Source organism: Megalops cyprinoides, chromosome 1, assembly GCF_013368585.1.
Source record: "Megalops cyprinoides isolate fMegCyp1 chromosome 1, fMegCyp1.pri, whole genome shotgun sequence".
NCBI lineage: Eukaryota > Metazoa > Chordata > Actinopteri > Elopiformes > Megalopidae > Megalops > Megalops cyprinoides.
Genome location: NC_050583.1, coordinates 30173013 through 30186810, shown reverse-complemented (window position 1 = coordinate 30186810; position 13798 = coordinate 30173013). Strand labels below are relative to the sequence as shown.

The 13798-nt window shown below is 42.4% G+C and overlaps 1 protein-coding gene across 2 annotated transcripts in view; it reads left to right on the top strand.

Moving 5' to 3' along the window:
* sdk1b (sidekick cell adhesion molecule 1b) overlaps positions 1-8352 on the top strand; it is a 314207-nt gene extending 305855 nt beyond the window's left edge. For both annotated transcript variants that reach the window (XM_036528197.1, XM_036528191.1), the window contains 8 exons: positions 1307-1444; positions 1839-2000; positions 2510-2635; positions 3201-3365; positions 4836-4973; positions 5485-5605; positions 6413-6542; positions 6834-8352. In XM_036528197.1, coding sequence (XP_036384090.1) covers positions 1307-1444; positions 1839-2000; positions 2510-2635; positions 3201-3365; positions 4836-4973; positions 5485-5605; positions 6413-6542; positions 6834-7106 — 1253 coding nt within the window. In that variant the 3' untranslated portion in view covers positions 7107-8352. The remainder of the gene's footprint in view (positions 1-1306; positions 1445-1838; positions 2001-2509; positions 2636-3200; positions 3366-4835; positions 4974-5484; positions 5606-6412; positions 6543-6833) is intronic.
* Positions 8353-13798: the final 5446 nt, after the last annotated feature.

Here is a 13798-nt window from a genome sequence, read left to right as displayed (position 1 = left end):
CTGTTAATAATCCGCCTTGTCTTGGTTTATGTAAAGCAGCAATAAAGAGAGTCGCTGCGTGAACAGAAGAATAGGCTGTAAGCAGCCTGGCTGAGAGGTGGTAACAGGCAATTACGATGAGTGGTAATTAATTCTGTCTAGGAAGTTTACAGTGTAAAGTAAATGTCACATCACGCACTGTCACTACAGTTTGAAGAAATGCTGCAACTGACCTCTTCCATCTCAACCCGATATGAATTAGTCTGCTCTTTGGAGCACATGTAGTAAGATGCCCATCCTATCTGATTTAGAAAGTCTCTGTATCCATCACCGGGAGGCAGTACAGGGATGTGGTCCACACTACCTATAATCTGAGTGTAGTTGCTGTGTTCTTCCAGAAATTGTGCATGCTTCACACAGGTGTTTTAATCAACCAGTTGCCAACTTTGCTTTCACAGAACTTATAAACAAATTTTTTCATAGTGCATTTGTGGGCGCCAAGTTTTAATTTACGGCTGTGTGATACTTCCCAACTTGCACAGGGCAGTAGCAATATGCATGTCAAATGGCACAGGCATGCCCACTTTGGCATTGCAGGGTTTTATAATGCTCCTGGTTATTTCACATAACTTCTCTAACAGGTTTTGGGGCAAACAGATGTTTTCTTTCCTCTCTGTATCCTGAAATTCTACCACTAATACAGCCCTTGCCCAGCAATCTGGGCTATGCATTTCCATTGATTGTCTAAGAGTGTTTCAGTGCAGCATAAATTGCCGATTGTATTTTCTCATGTTGCTGTTGCTGCCATTGTTGAGAATATTGATCTGAACCATTGTTTGCAATAAACTGTTTTGTAAAAGTGATATGAAACACAACTCAAGATAATGTACAGGCAGGCATCTCCTGACCCACTCGACCAAACAAGGAAATTAGCAAGAAAATGCACGCGTGTCTGTTACAGGGCTTACTTGAGATACTTTGATTACCATGTAAACAGGGAATATTACCACTGGTTGTATTTCATGATGTAAACAGCTCGTTCGAAATATTTTCACAACCAGGGTAAGGACCATTATCTGGTATACTGTGTGCATGTGAACATTGTCATTGAGTTCCACAGCCGTAAAACTGAATCGTGTTCTAAGGAATGTTTTTAAAAAGTAATCTGCTTAATTTTGTTAATCGTATTACAGTTACCTTAAATCTGCTCCTGAGTCTGTGGAGAAAGTCATTCAGGCACCCAGCTTACACTTTGATGTGGGTGTCTTGTGCTGTTTTTCATTTTTGTTGTTTTTTGTCTGACTTAAGCCTTTGACTTCTCTTTAAGCTCCCAGTGTCCCCAGCTTTATCACTTTCTCTGAGGTTACCACTACCACACTCAATGTGTCCTGGGGGGTTCCGCTGTCTCCCAACGGTGTGGTGGAGGGGTACAGGGTGGTGTATGAGCCTTCTGCCCCCATACATGGTGAGTGAACAGGTTCAGCCAGCCCTTGAAGTGTAAAACTCATTTTGTATACTTAACAAGTCCATTTCTACATAAGCCGCTAAATGAAACAAAATGCTGCCTTTGGCAGAAATATCTCAAATACTCTTTTGTGTGCTCTTTATTAAAACAAAATAATCCACAGTAGGCCTTTCTAAATCGTACTTCTTTTTTTCTGGAAGAGGAACATAGAATGTAAGGTCAATCACAACATGCAGTACCATCTACCAAACCATCCACTTTAAAATGTCAAAAAGCCATTAAACTGAATAAACCTGTTGACACATGACAGGTTTTGGTACATTTGTCATGAAGGTGTGTTTCCTGCTTTCGACTGCTGACACCAGTGTGCACGTGCTCTCTGGCTGTGACTCAGGTGTGAGCAAGGTGGTGACCGTGGACATCAAGGGCAACTGGCAGCGCTGGCTGAAGGTGCGAGACCTGACCAAAGGCGTGACCTACTGCTTCCGGGTACAAGCCAAGACCGTCAGCTTCGGGCCCGAGCTGGAGGCCAACATCACGGCGGGACCTGTGGAAGGTGAGACCGCCTGGCATGCGGGGGGGGGGGGGGGGGGGGGGGGGTCTGCAGCAGGGCAAAATGTTGCCCACTGAAGTGCTGAAGACTGTCATGGTCCATGAAGGCACATCAGGAATTCACAGCAGAAAAGCACTTCATCAAACATGGATCGATAGCTCACAGGAGTGTGGTGTGAGCGAGGAGGCAACATTGCAAACTTTCATTGATTTCCCTCATTAAACACTGAGCTGTGTGCGGTGCACTTTCACTCTTTTCCCCCTGTCAGCCAAAGGGTCCGTCTGTTCAGTTTGTGTCGTTCCTTTTTTCCATTTTGAGAGAGATTGTTGGATCTCATTTTGGGACAGAAAGGCACAAGGGTGCATAAATGGGCTTGAAACAGGTCCCTCATTTTGTTTAAATTGTGCTTTTGTTCTCAGAGAACCAAAGCTGTCCTGCAACTTGCCTGCAGCAGGTTTAGCCGCACCTGCTGTAGAGTTCTGTTCAGCAGAGGCTTTTCTTCCTGTCCGCAGGGTCTCCTGGTGCCCCCATCCAGACGTCAATCACAAAGTCTTCCTCAGCCCTGACCATTCATTGGTCGGCGGGAGATACAGGGGCGGGGCCTGTCAAAGCTTATGTCATTGAAGCACGTCCTTCAGGTACAGAGTCAATCCTTACTTGTTTTCACCTGAATGTCAGCTTTGAATTCGTCTGTAAAAGCAGTGTCGTTGGTGTTGAATGATGAATTGTCTTAAATGTGTGACAGTGCTGAGTCCACTAAATCAAAGCAACTTTCATTCATGGAACTTGGAGTTAGCTAAAATTAGAAACAGGTTAGCTCATCAGAGTGCTCAGGGATTGTAATCAACCTAAGGGTATTGCAATGGTTTTTTGAAAATCTGTATTTACTTGGCTTTCACAGCAGGTTTTTGTCAGTAGTTCACAGAAATAAACACATTGCAGTACAAATGTATTTTCGTTGTACTTCCAATATTAAGCTTTAACTTGCCTTTCAAAGACTAGGTTTTAGACAAGAGAAGGACTGGCTTTTTTATTTACTGTGAGAGAGTAAGCTTTTTTAAATGAGAGGTTTGGGGTGCCGTGCATTAAGCAGCATATTTGCAGGCAGATGCTCTGCTTAGATGGGAGATGTCCTGGAGCACAGTCTCCTCTCCGTGATGACATTTACACTGGCTGTGACATTCCTTCCTGCTGTGTTTGCAGACGAGGGCTTGTGGGATACCTTCGTCAAGCACTTGTCCCCCAGCAGCACGTCTCACTCAGTCAGTCTGGACCGCCTCAGGCAGGGGGTGAGCTACGAGTTCCGGGTGATCGCCGTCAATCAGTTTGGCTATGGTGAGCCCAGCGTGCCCTCTGCTGCCATGTCAGGTAGAGTAACTCCCGTCTCCGCCCCGCACGTGCTTTACAGCCTAAAAGCAGCGCAGCGTAGTGGTAAGGAGCAGGACTCATAACCGAACGGTTGCCAGTTAGATTCCCCGCTGGGGCAGTGCTCTTGTACCCTTGGGCAAAGTACGGGGTAACATGTAAAAAAATTGTAACCTATGTAAGCACTCTGGATAAGAGCATCTGCTAAATGCCAATAATGTAAGGTAAAAGCCACCGTTCTTTTGTGAACAGGTAAAAGTGATAGGGCCCGGGGTTAACACAATTTGAGCTGGGCCAAAAAAAAACATTTCAGTCATCAAATTCTAATGAATCATATGTCAACAGGATAATCGCACGTCATGTAGATCAAAGGCCAAGAATGTCATAGATGGCATGTGTGCTTCGGGGTGGTATTTTCAAATGAATCTGCTCTCCAGGGAGTTTAAGGGATTAACTGAAACAATAACAAAAAAGATTTTGTATCTGGAAAAATTAGTTGTGTGTAAAATGTTCTACTTGTTTTGACAGTATGAGAGACCAGGTTAAAAAGAGAACAAGACAGAGTGAACAGTAGGGGGAAGTCATAGGTACATAGAGAACCTCGAAGGATGGTTTTTGGAATCAAGTCATAAGAGATGTAAATGCCACGCAGCATACAGTAAATATTAGAAGAGAAGAATAGCTGTTCTTCATCTTCATTTCATCCTTTTTGATGTGGCATTCTGCTAGATGTGTGCGGGTTGCTTCTACTCATTGCTAATTTGTACATACAGTTTACTCCTTTAAATCCAAATGTGTCAGATGGCACAATGGAGGCTAATGTTGGCACCTTGTTGTGATCGGTCCGAATCGCTGTGAGAAACACACCCTCCGAAGGCCACTCCTGCTGCTGCCATTTGTTGCTCACAATGTATTCAGGCAATCATTCAAACGATAAGCTCTTTTGATAACAGCCTATTTGTGCATACACTCAGGTCACATTGAAATGACTGGTTATTATAATTGCGTGAGGGTGGCAAAGGCTGGCATGTGACCATGCAAGGTCACTGTAGGTGCTCACTGTGTTTATCAAACTGCTGGTTTGTGCCACATAACACTCTGTGTGTATTACAAAGCCCACTCAGGCCCACTTTCACTCACCCTGTTGAGAGACCTTTCAATCCCTCCCACTCCCTGTGTTAAACCTTGTGTGCTGTGGACAGCGGAGAGAGATGTACAGTCAGTTCACCTCTCTGGCTGTTATAACAGAGCTTCTCAGCACAATGTCAAAAACTGAACAGTGAGAACTGCAATAACACCCATTTACTTGTAAGTTAAAGTTGAATGCAGTTTTGTTCTACAGTCCACCATAATTGTTCTTTAATCTCTGCTGCCATCTGGTGTTTGAAAGCTGGAACTGCTCACTGCTGAGAGCACAGATAACATCATTTTGAACATGTTTGTCTGTCTGCATTTGTCCGCATGCACACGCAGCCCAGTCAGAGACGCCCTTCTACGAGGAGTGGTGGTTCCTCATCGTCATGGCACTGTGCGGGCTGATCCTCATCCTGGTGGTGATCTTCGGGCTGGTGCTACACGGCCAGAGCAAGAAGTACAAGAGCTGCGGAACCGGTGAGGCATTCCGTCTGTCTGTCCGTGTGTCTCACAGTACAGCCACACATGTTTGTCTCTAGCTAGCTGTCCGTCCCTCTGTTTGTGTCTGTTTTTCCATCCGGCCACTCTGTGTCTGTTTGTCTGTCTGTTTTTGTTTGTCTGTCTAAGTCTGCTTCTCTGACAGTCTGTCTGATCTGCTCTCTGCATGATCGCCACAGAATCTCAGAGAGGCTGCCAAAGTCAATAAAAAAACAACTGCCAAGTAAAGGTTGCTCAGAGTGGCACTTTTAATCCAGGTTGCCAAGGGAACCCTGGCAGTGTTCTCATGCAGAGGCACAATTAAGGAGGGGGGAGCACACTGGGTCCGTTCAGAGGCTTAATCAGTGTAGCTGCCATGGCCTCGCCTGACCCGATTTTCAGACACCATCCCTCTTCACTTAGCCTGCGTCCATAGAGTCATACTGAAGTCATGTGGGACTTTATTGACTACTTACAAGGAAATTAGTAAGTCTTTTCATCTTCAATGCAGGAAAGCATATTTCAACTGTGGAGGAGTCTGTCACACTGGACAATGGAGGCTTCACTGCCCTGGAGCTCAACAGCAGGCACCTCAATGTCAAGAGCTCCTTCCTGAAGAAGAATGGGACCAGGTAAGGAAGGCCCATTAGCTGGAGACGTTGCAACCTTCCTTAATAACCGCTATAGGAGATCGCACCATCATTCACACTGCTGGATTCCTCTTTCCTCTGCTTTTGTGAGTGTTTTCGGTACCATTTGAAGAAAACTGGCTTTGCTGTGAGAAAGTCATGAAGAGATGCAGGACACCCTGTATCGCAGACAGTATGGAAAATGATGCCCAGCAGATTGTGAGCCACTAAAACACACGCAGGGTGTAGTTTATTTGTATACAGTAAAGAGTGACACCGTGTCACAGGGCCTGTGCTAAAATGGCTTCCTGAGAGAGCCTGTGAGTGAGTGTGCTGAGGATGATGGGAGTTCTAACACACTCCTGTGCCTCCCCTGGCAGGTGTAATGAAGGGCCAGTAGGGGAGGCTGGGCCATATAGCCCCTGGACAGTCCAGTTAGCACACCGGACAAACCTTGAAATGTAATTACAGGAGTCTCACAGCTTGCCCTTGGGTACTGTAATAAACCTCATTATCAAAGGTTATTGGCACATTTCCCAGAATTGCCTTGAAGGAAATCGGGCTGGTATCGATGCTGATCATTTATTCATGGTATTGGAGGCTGTAAAAGATCCTGAAGACTCTATTAGGAGATTGGTTAATGGATCTATGCATGGCGCCCTACCTCAGTAGCAACAAAGGACAAAATAATATATGTTTGGCATAAACGGAGGCAGAGAGGCCATTCAGAGCCATGGGCTGTGAGAAAAAGTCCCCTGTTGGTCAGTCAGAGGGAAGCCGCCTCACCAGTACGTCTTGTCTGGCTTCCAGGTCTCCTCCTCGACCCAGCCCTGGCGGGCTGCACTACTCCGATGAGGACATATGCAACAACTACAACGGCGCCGTCCTGACAGAGAGCACCACTCTCACAGAGAAACCTACAGAGATCTCCGAATCAGAGGTGAGTGCTTTTCCCCCTCACTGCAAGACCATGTAAGACTCAAAAACAAACCCTCCAAGCAGTGCTGAGGCTGTTCCTAGCCCTCCGGTCCATTCCACCCAAACAACAGAGCGGTGATTAGCTAGACGGCACCAGGCGCAGAGCTAGTATTGGATTCAGCGATCTCTCTTCCATTAAGTTCCTTTCCCTCTGCTCATAACACTGACACAGCCTTAGAACTCAGAGAAGTGAAGTGTCATCCTTTTGGAGGTGCCCCGTGGCGACCTAATCGTCTCTCCAATCTCTCCAAAGGCCACGGACAGCGACTACGAGGACGAGCAGCCCAAGCACTCCTTCGTGAACCACTACATGAGCGATCCCACCTATTACAACTCATGGAAGCGGCAGCAGAAGGGGCTGAAGCAGACCCCGGCCTACTCCTACGAGGAGTGCGCCGGCGGGGACGGCGAGGCCTACTATCAGACAGTGGTGACCCAGCACAGCGTCGGGGGGGTGTACACACCGGCCGGCCAGCCCGCCCCCAGCTCACGGACCCCTGTCACAGGCTTCTCCTCCTTTGTGTGACATACGGTGCCACACCGGTGGGCAGGGGAGGGGCCAAGTGAGCCGGTGGGACGCAGGGAGTGAGGTGAATTGTCGGTATTTAGTCATCAGCTTCAAAAAGAAAAAAAAAAAACGGTATTACTGGCAGAAGAGGAAATGCAGCCACCTCTTTAAGCTTTAAGCCTCTCTAGTGCCCTTGGTCCCCAGGTGTATGTGTGAATTATCTACACTTTGTGATTATTTAGTTTATACATGCATATCTGAGAGAGAGGGAGGGAGGGAGAGAGTGAGAGAGAGAGAGAGAGCTTGTGACAGTGCCAGTTTGTCTGTGTCAAAATGAAGGAATGACTTTCCCTTTGTTTCCTTGCAAAAATAGATGGAAAATTCCTTTCCAGAAATGCTGATATTCTCTCTGGAGAGAATCTCTGCATTTAGATTTTGTGTATTCATTGTGCACGGCTTTGACTTTGAAGAGCAAATAGGAGTTCAAGGACTGGGCTCAAAGCAAGGGTACATAGAGGTGCTCCCACCCTGATAAGTCTGATCCTCTTCAAAACAGACCCAGCAGATGAAAAGAGCCTCTCTCTCAGAAGGAATACAAACATTTCTTCAGCCTGCCACTTTAAAGGGGAAATAATAGTCTTGTTTGTTACCAGGGTTTTTAATTAAAAAAAGATTGCCCTTAAAAATGAAATGAATTAAGACTTTTGTAATTAGAGGACTTTTAATCACACTAATCATATTACCCGCAATTCACTTCAAAAGTTGAATGCCCCAAGATGTTGCACTTGAGAGTTTAGAGGACACAACAGTGACTGCGAAACTTCTGACAGACTGCGTAGCAAGGAGCCGAAATGCATTCACAAGGAAACGTTGACATGAACACTCTCTCTTTCTGCAGTGCGGACCTCTACTGCAATATCAGAGTGACTCATCTAATTGTGAAACCACCATACGTCATGGGTGGTGAAAACAAAAGTAAACTCTGTCCTCTTTCCAGTTTAACCTTCTGTGTGACATTTTGAAGCTGAAGGACAGTTGTACAGTACACCATTTTTGACATTGTGAGCTGATCTGCTGTCCAGGCACCATCAGTCTTGACTCGAGTCCTGTGTGTTCAGTCTGGGAATTGCTGATGAGAAGAGTAACACTCACTTGAAGCTTTTCATGTTTTGTTTTATTTTGTTTAGTTCTGAGAAGTATGAATGTAATGACAAGGAATTCTTTTGGGTTTGAAATGAGATAAAATAAACTGCCTTTGCACACATTGACTGCACTCTTAAGCCATATGGATATTGCTTTAATGGAAAGAAAATGTGCATTTGCAACTCTTTATTTTTTCAAATTTGTTTCTTTGATATTTTTACAATGAGAAAACATGACAGATGATGTTGTTTTGTTCCTTTTTTTAGGTTAGCAATATGTACTGTATACGTGTATTTTTAGGATCAATTTTGTACAGATGAATTTTTACTGTAGTGTTTTTGCCACGTTGGTGTAGTTCTGTAGCCAGTCCATTACAGCAATCCATTGTTGCTCGATAGTGTATGGCAATCAGGAAGTGGAATGAGGCGATTCAAACAAAACAGGTGTGGAACAATGGAAGAATTTAGTGGTTCTTGAACCTCTTGGGTCAGAGAGCAAGATGAAAATTCTATCTATAGATATTATAATCTATATTTTTGGAAATTTAAATCTGTGATTACATATGAACTGAATGTCTTCTCTGTCCATTGTGTATGAACTGATTTCACACAAAGAAAAACTTTTTTCTTTTTTTTTTTTTTTTTAAATCAATGAAACGTTTATTGTCAACCTTGATGGCTGTGTGACCTTATACTGTAAGCTCCCCTTATTTCAGTTATTTCTTGTCATGTGCTGCTACAGTAGGCCTCAAAACAAGAATTGTCAAGTCTTTATCAAGAACAGTTCAAAGAAATGTGTTGGATTGGCTCTCCTCTAAGGCAATTAGTGAATATTCACTCTAGTTCCATAGGCTTTATACTGTATTCTTGGGAGTAACATTCTTGAAGATGTGAAGCAGTACATGGCACAATTCAATGACTTGTTATTTTCTCTGGGTGTACTACGTTATGGGGATTTGCACTGAATAGAGTCACTGGTACTGCTGGATAGATCAGGTTTATGTGAACCAGAGATTTGCGTATTTTATTTGACACCCCCGCCCCCCGCACACACACACACACACACACACACACACACACACACACACTCACACATACATGCGCACACATACAGGCCGACTCTGTCTCACTCACACACTCACGCACACATACACACACATTCACACGCACTTACAGAGGGAAATGTAAATACACAAGTGACTTGTGGCTGCCCGCAGGTGGAGCCAGGAGAAAGCAATCCGCTTTGGGCCTTGCCTCCCAGTGGCCACAAGGAGTGTGTTAGTTATTGTGGGAGAACCTCAGCAAGAGTTGAGTTCTGAATGTGGTAAACCAGGGTATTGCCTGTAACAACTCTTTTATATACAGAAAGTAACCAGAAATAACCAATCAAATGAAATCCATGACTGTCCATGTGTATGTGTGTATCATTAAAAAGATCAGAGTATGTCACACAAATATTGTGAGTTCTTTGAGTGTACTCTCTTCTTTGTACAGCAGAGGGCAGTAGTATCGGGGTTAAGAGTATCTCAGCTCAGAAATGTGCTGGTGTTAAATTCTGCTGTGCTAAAAAAGTTGTGTTCACAATTAATCCTACCATTTCATGTTATGTTTTTGTATTTCTGTATATTTTTAATATTTTAGTCTTGTGAAATAACAGCACTATTTTTTTTCTTTTTTAATGTACATAGCTTTCAGGGATCTATTGTTATGTACTGTATAGGTCTTCTGAATAAATGTTGGTCAGATTCCCAGCATATTTGTGCAGTGATTAGCTAATAACATTCATGTACTGTCCATACGTTGTACATTGTTCATGTACAAATATTCAGAGAAGTATGGAAAGGTTGAACATGTAAGAGGCTGCATCAGAGTCACAGAAATTGGAAAATATGTCAACTTGTAGTATCCAAACTTGTATCATTTGTAATCTGTTTTTTTTTCTGTACAAGCTTTAAGAAAAAAAAAAAAAACCTCCAGGTTTCTCCATGGTTTGCATGACAGTCACTTTCCTACTTCCTTAGCTTTTTCCTCAGCGTGGTTCTGATTTCCCACTGTTTTTTGTACGGTATCTGTTTGAGACGTTAGTACACTTTGGTGGGGGAATGTTTTCTTTTTGCTGTTGTAGTTGAAAGTTTGCTATGATAGTCATATATACCAGGCTCATTGTTTTGTTTAAAACCTATTTAATGATTTTTGCACTCTTGCCATTTATTAAATAGAAAATGAAAATGTTCCAACTGCATCGCTCCACTAGTGTCATTTTCATTAACAATGTCCTTAGAGCACAGATCCAGAATGTTTTGCTATATGTAACCTTTGTCCAAGTCAGCTTCTCTTGTGATTTTTTTTTCTGGCAACTATCAGCTGAATGCCAGTGCCAGGAGAACCTTGTACATGTAGTTGTTATGTAACTAGTCAAGCGTCAGTGAACTCAGCTGCCTCATGATATTTTTAAGTACACCTGAAATATATGATCAAAAAGGGATATACAATCTCTTTTTTTCACCATTGATTGAACAGTGGTTGATTGTTCCATGAACATCTCATATTCTACACAATTTATTATAAACCTGAGTAATTTAGTGGAGAGGAGCAAAGATGATCTCATGGAGTCACAGCTGTGTTCGTCATTCAGACATATTAATTGGACCTGGGCCTGTAACATATTAAAATTGGGTCCATTTTATTGGTTGAAACCAGTAGGAGAAATAGCACACATTTCAAATTAAGTCAATAATATAATGACAATTCACTATAGTATTCTGTTTGAACAAAGCTTCCTTTTACTACTAAAGGAAGCAAGGTTTTTATTTCTGGATGTTTTAGGGAGTATATTTAGAGATAATTTTACATTTAGAGAGACTTTTACATTTATTTAAAAAAAATATGACTAGTAGGACAGGTTGTCCAAAGGTAGATAAACATGTCATTTATGACTGAAAATTACACTGTAAAAGGTAAAACGTGTATTTTTTTTTCTCATGCCAAAGGGATTTCACTGGTTTTTCTGATATATTTCTGTATATTTGTAAGAAAAAAAATGCAACTGCATATTTCAACAGGAATGTCTTGTGTTGACTATGCACAAATTAAATGACGATGACCTTTCACCATTTTATCTTCCTAATAATTTTTGCTCTACTGTTACATAATGTGCATTTCATTTAAAGCGTGTCTCCTCTCCACCACCTTTGACACTATTAACATGAGTTCCATCCATATGCCTGTGCAGTCTCAATTAGAACAAACTCCATTATTGTCTGATCCCAAGCCCTTATAGGTCAGTTTATTTTGGTATACTTTAATTTCCTGACATATAAGTTTCTTATGATTTCAACAAGCACAAAGGGCCTAATGCAATAGCCCATGGTACTTCCTGTTATATGCCAAGTAATAAGCACATTTGCGCAGGTACAGAGTTCAGTGAAGTGTAAACAGAGAGGCTGTATTGCATAATGCACACCTCTCCTCCTCCACCCATAATAAAGAGTAAAGTGCACTGGCTGGGTTTATCAAGCACGACATTTTATGTGCACGAAAGTGCTTATTACTGTATATAGAAAAATAAATATGGAAAGAAATAAACACGTACCCAGATGGCGCATATAAAAGTAGTCATGAACAAATTTGTGTGATGTAAGGACATTAGTGACCAGGCGACTATACTGACAAACAAAATAAACTTGGTCACCACCCTTTTTAACATATTTTAATGCCTACATTTATGTATGGCATATCTCTGAAATTGATATACAGAAATGAAAACTGTATTGTACGGTGTCCTGATCATCCTTCTGTTCCAGAAATGGAACAGATATTAAGTGCCATTCATCTATTGTGTGAGAAATCAAAGGCCCAGCAGCATCTGTGTCTTCCCAAAGACACAGATGCTGTCCTCTTCATGGACATTGGGATTCAGGTCATATCCTGTTGTGAAATGGCAACCCAGTCAATTCTCAACTTGATAGAGTTGTCTTGCTGATTCTGGTGGATGGTCTCTTCTCAGGAATAGGGGATCTGGAAGATATGGGACATGCCAGGTAAGAATGCTGATCAGGTGTGTTTTGTTATTGATCTGAAAAATTGTTTCTACTTTAGATTACACACTGTTGTGCTGGAGCACAAGTCCTTTTTGTCATGTTTGTCAGGTTCCCCTCCAGGAATGTGTAGTCAGACCAGACCGTAGCTGGGACCCCAGCCAATACCCTGACACCTAGATTTCCACAGCAGACAGTATGTACTATGGCAGCAGCAGCAGAGAGCTTTCTGATTCAATGGCAAATTTGTGCTCTACTATCAGCATTTGACACACAAAAGCAAGACTCAAACACAAACTCTGCTGCCAAACCCCATTGATGCACTGATGTGTAACAACTTAAACTTTGGTAAGCATGGAGTCATTTCAATCTAGCAACTAAAAAACATTGGAGGCCCAGATGCAGAATGAGGGAAACAAATGTACCTACTACCAAAAAGAAAGCATCACCCTGTCAATCATGAACTGTATGAAATAAACTCAACAATCTCTGCTTTCTCAGAAGTCCACATGCCAAATTGTATGGTAACATTGAAAAAAGATAAATTCCTCTTAGCTAAAATCAGTTGGAAGACAGCCAACTAAACTTTCAGTCTACTGGTGAGATAAGATCCCTGGAGTGAATTGTTCAGAGGGCATGGCAATCAAAGTTGCATACACGTGAAAGAGAGAAGTTACGTAACCGTGTACTACAATAGAGGACCAGATCAGCCAGACATGTTTGGGCATGTTCTAATGTGGTCTCCAGCTCCATGTCCTTTTGGCTTTTCAGAAGGCAATATTCACTAAGATGCCTTAGTCTCACCAGCTCAAACTGATACTAGCTAAAGTGGCCTACATGCCATGGACTGCACTGTAGCATAGTGATAAGGAGCAGGACTTATAACCAAAAGGTTGCTGGTTCAATTCCCTGCTGGCTCACTGCTGTTGTACCTTTAGACAAGGTACTTAACCCAGAATTGCCTCAGTAAATATCCATCTGTATGAATGGATAATTTGTAATAGGATTAGAATTTCTTCAATGCTGATATGATAATGATTATCTTTGACAAAAAGAGGACAATAACCAATATTTCAGGGCGATATTTGAATGCTTTTAACATGTTTTTTTTCTGGTGTGAAAAGAAATAGGCTGTGACAACATGGACTTATTTACAAACCCTCTTTACTTAGTCATATGTTTTCAGGCATAAAGTTAAATAAAGAGCAAAAAGATCAAATGAAAATTCTTTCTCTAAGATAAAAATAAACTGAAAATTGCAATAACTAAAATGACCACATTTGGCATTACAGATTATTTGTGAGGGTCACATTTGAGCTGCAGCGTGTGTGTCCGTTCGAATGAGACGATGTATGAGAGAGAGACAAGGCCTACTAAAAGGGAGCCAATATTGACGCTGTGGGTAAATTTCTCTATGGTTATCTTATTTTTGCTAGGCACCAGATGCCTATCGCTATTTCAAAAGCATTCAATTATCGGACGAACGATGGCAATCATTGCGTAAGAAATAAAGCAAATTGATACATCATTT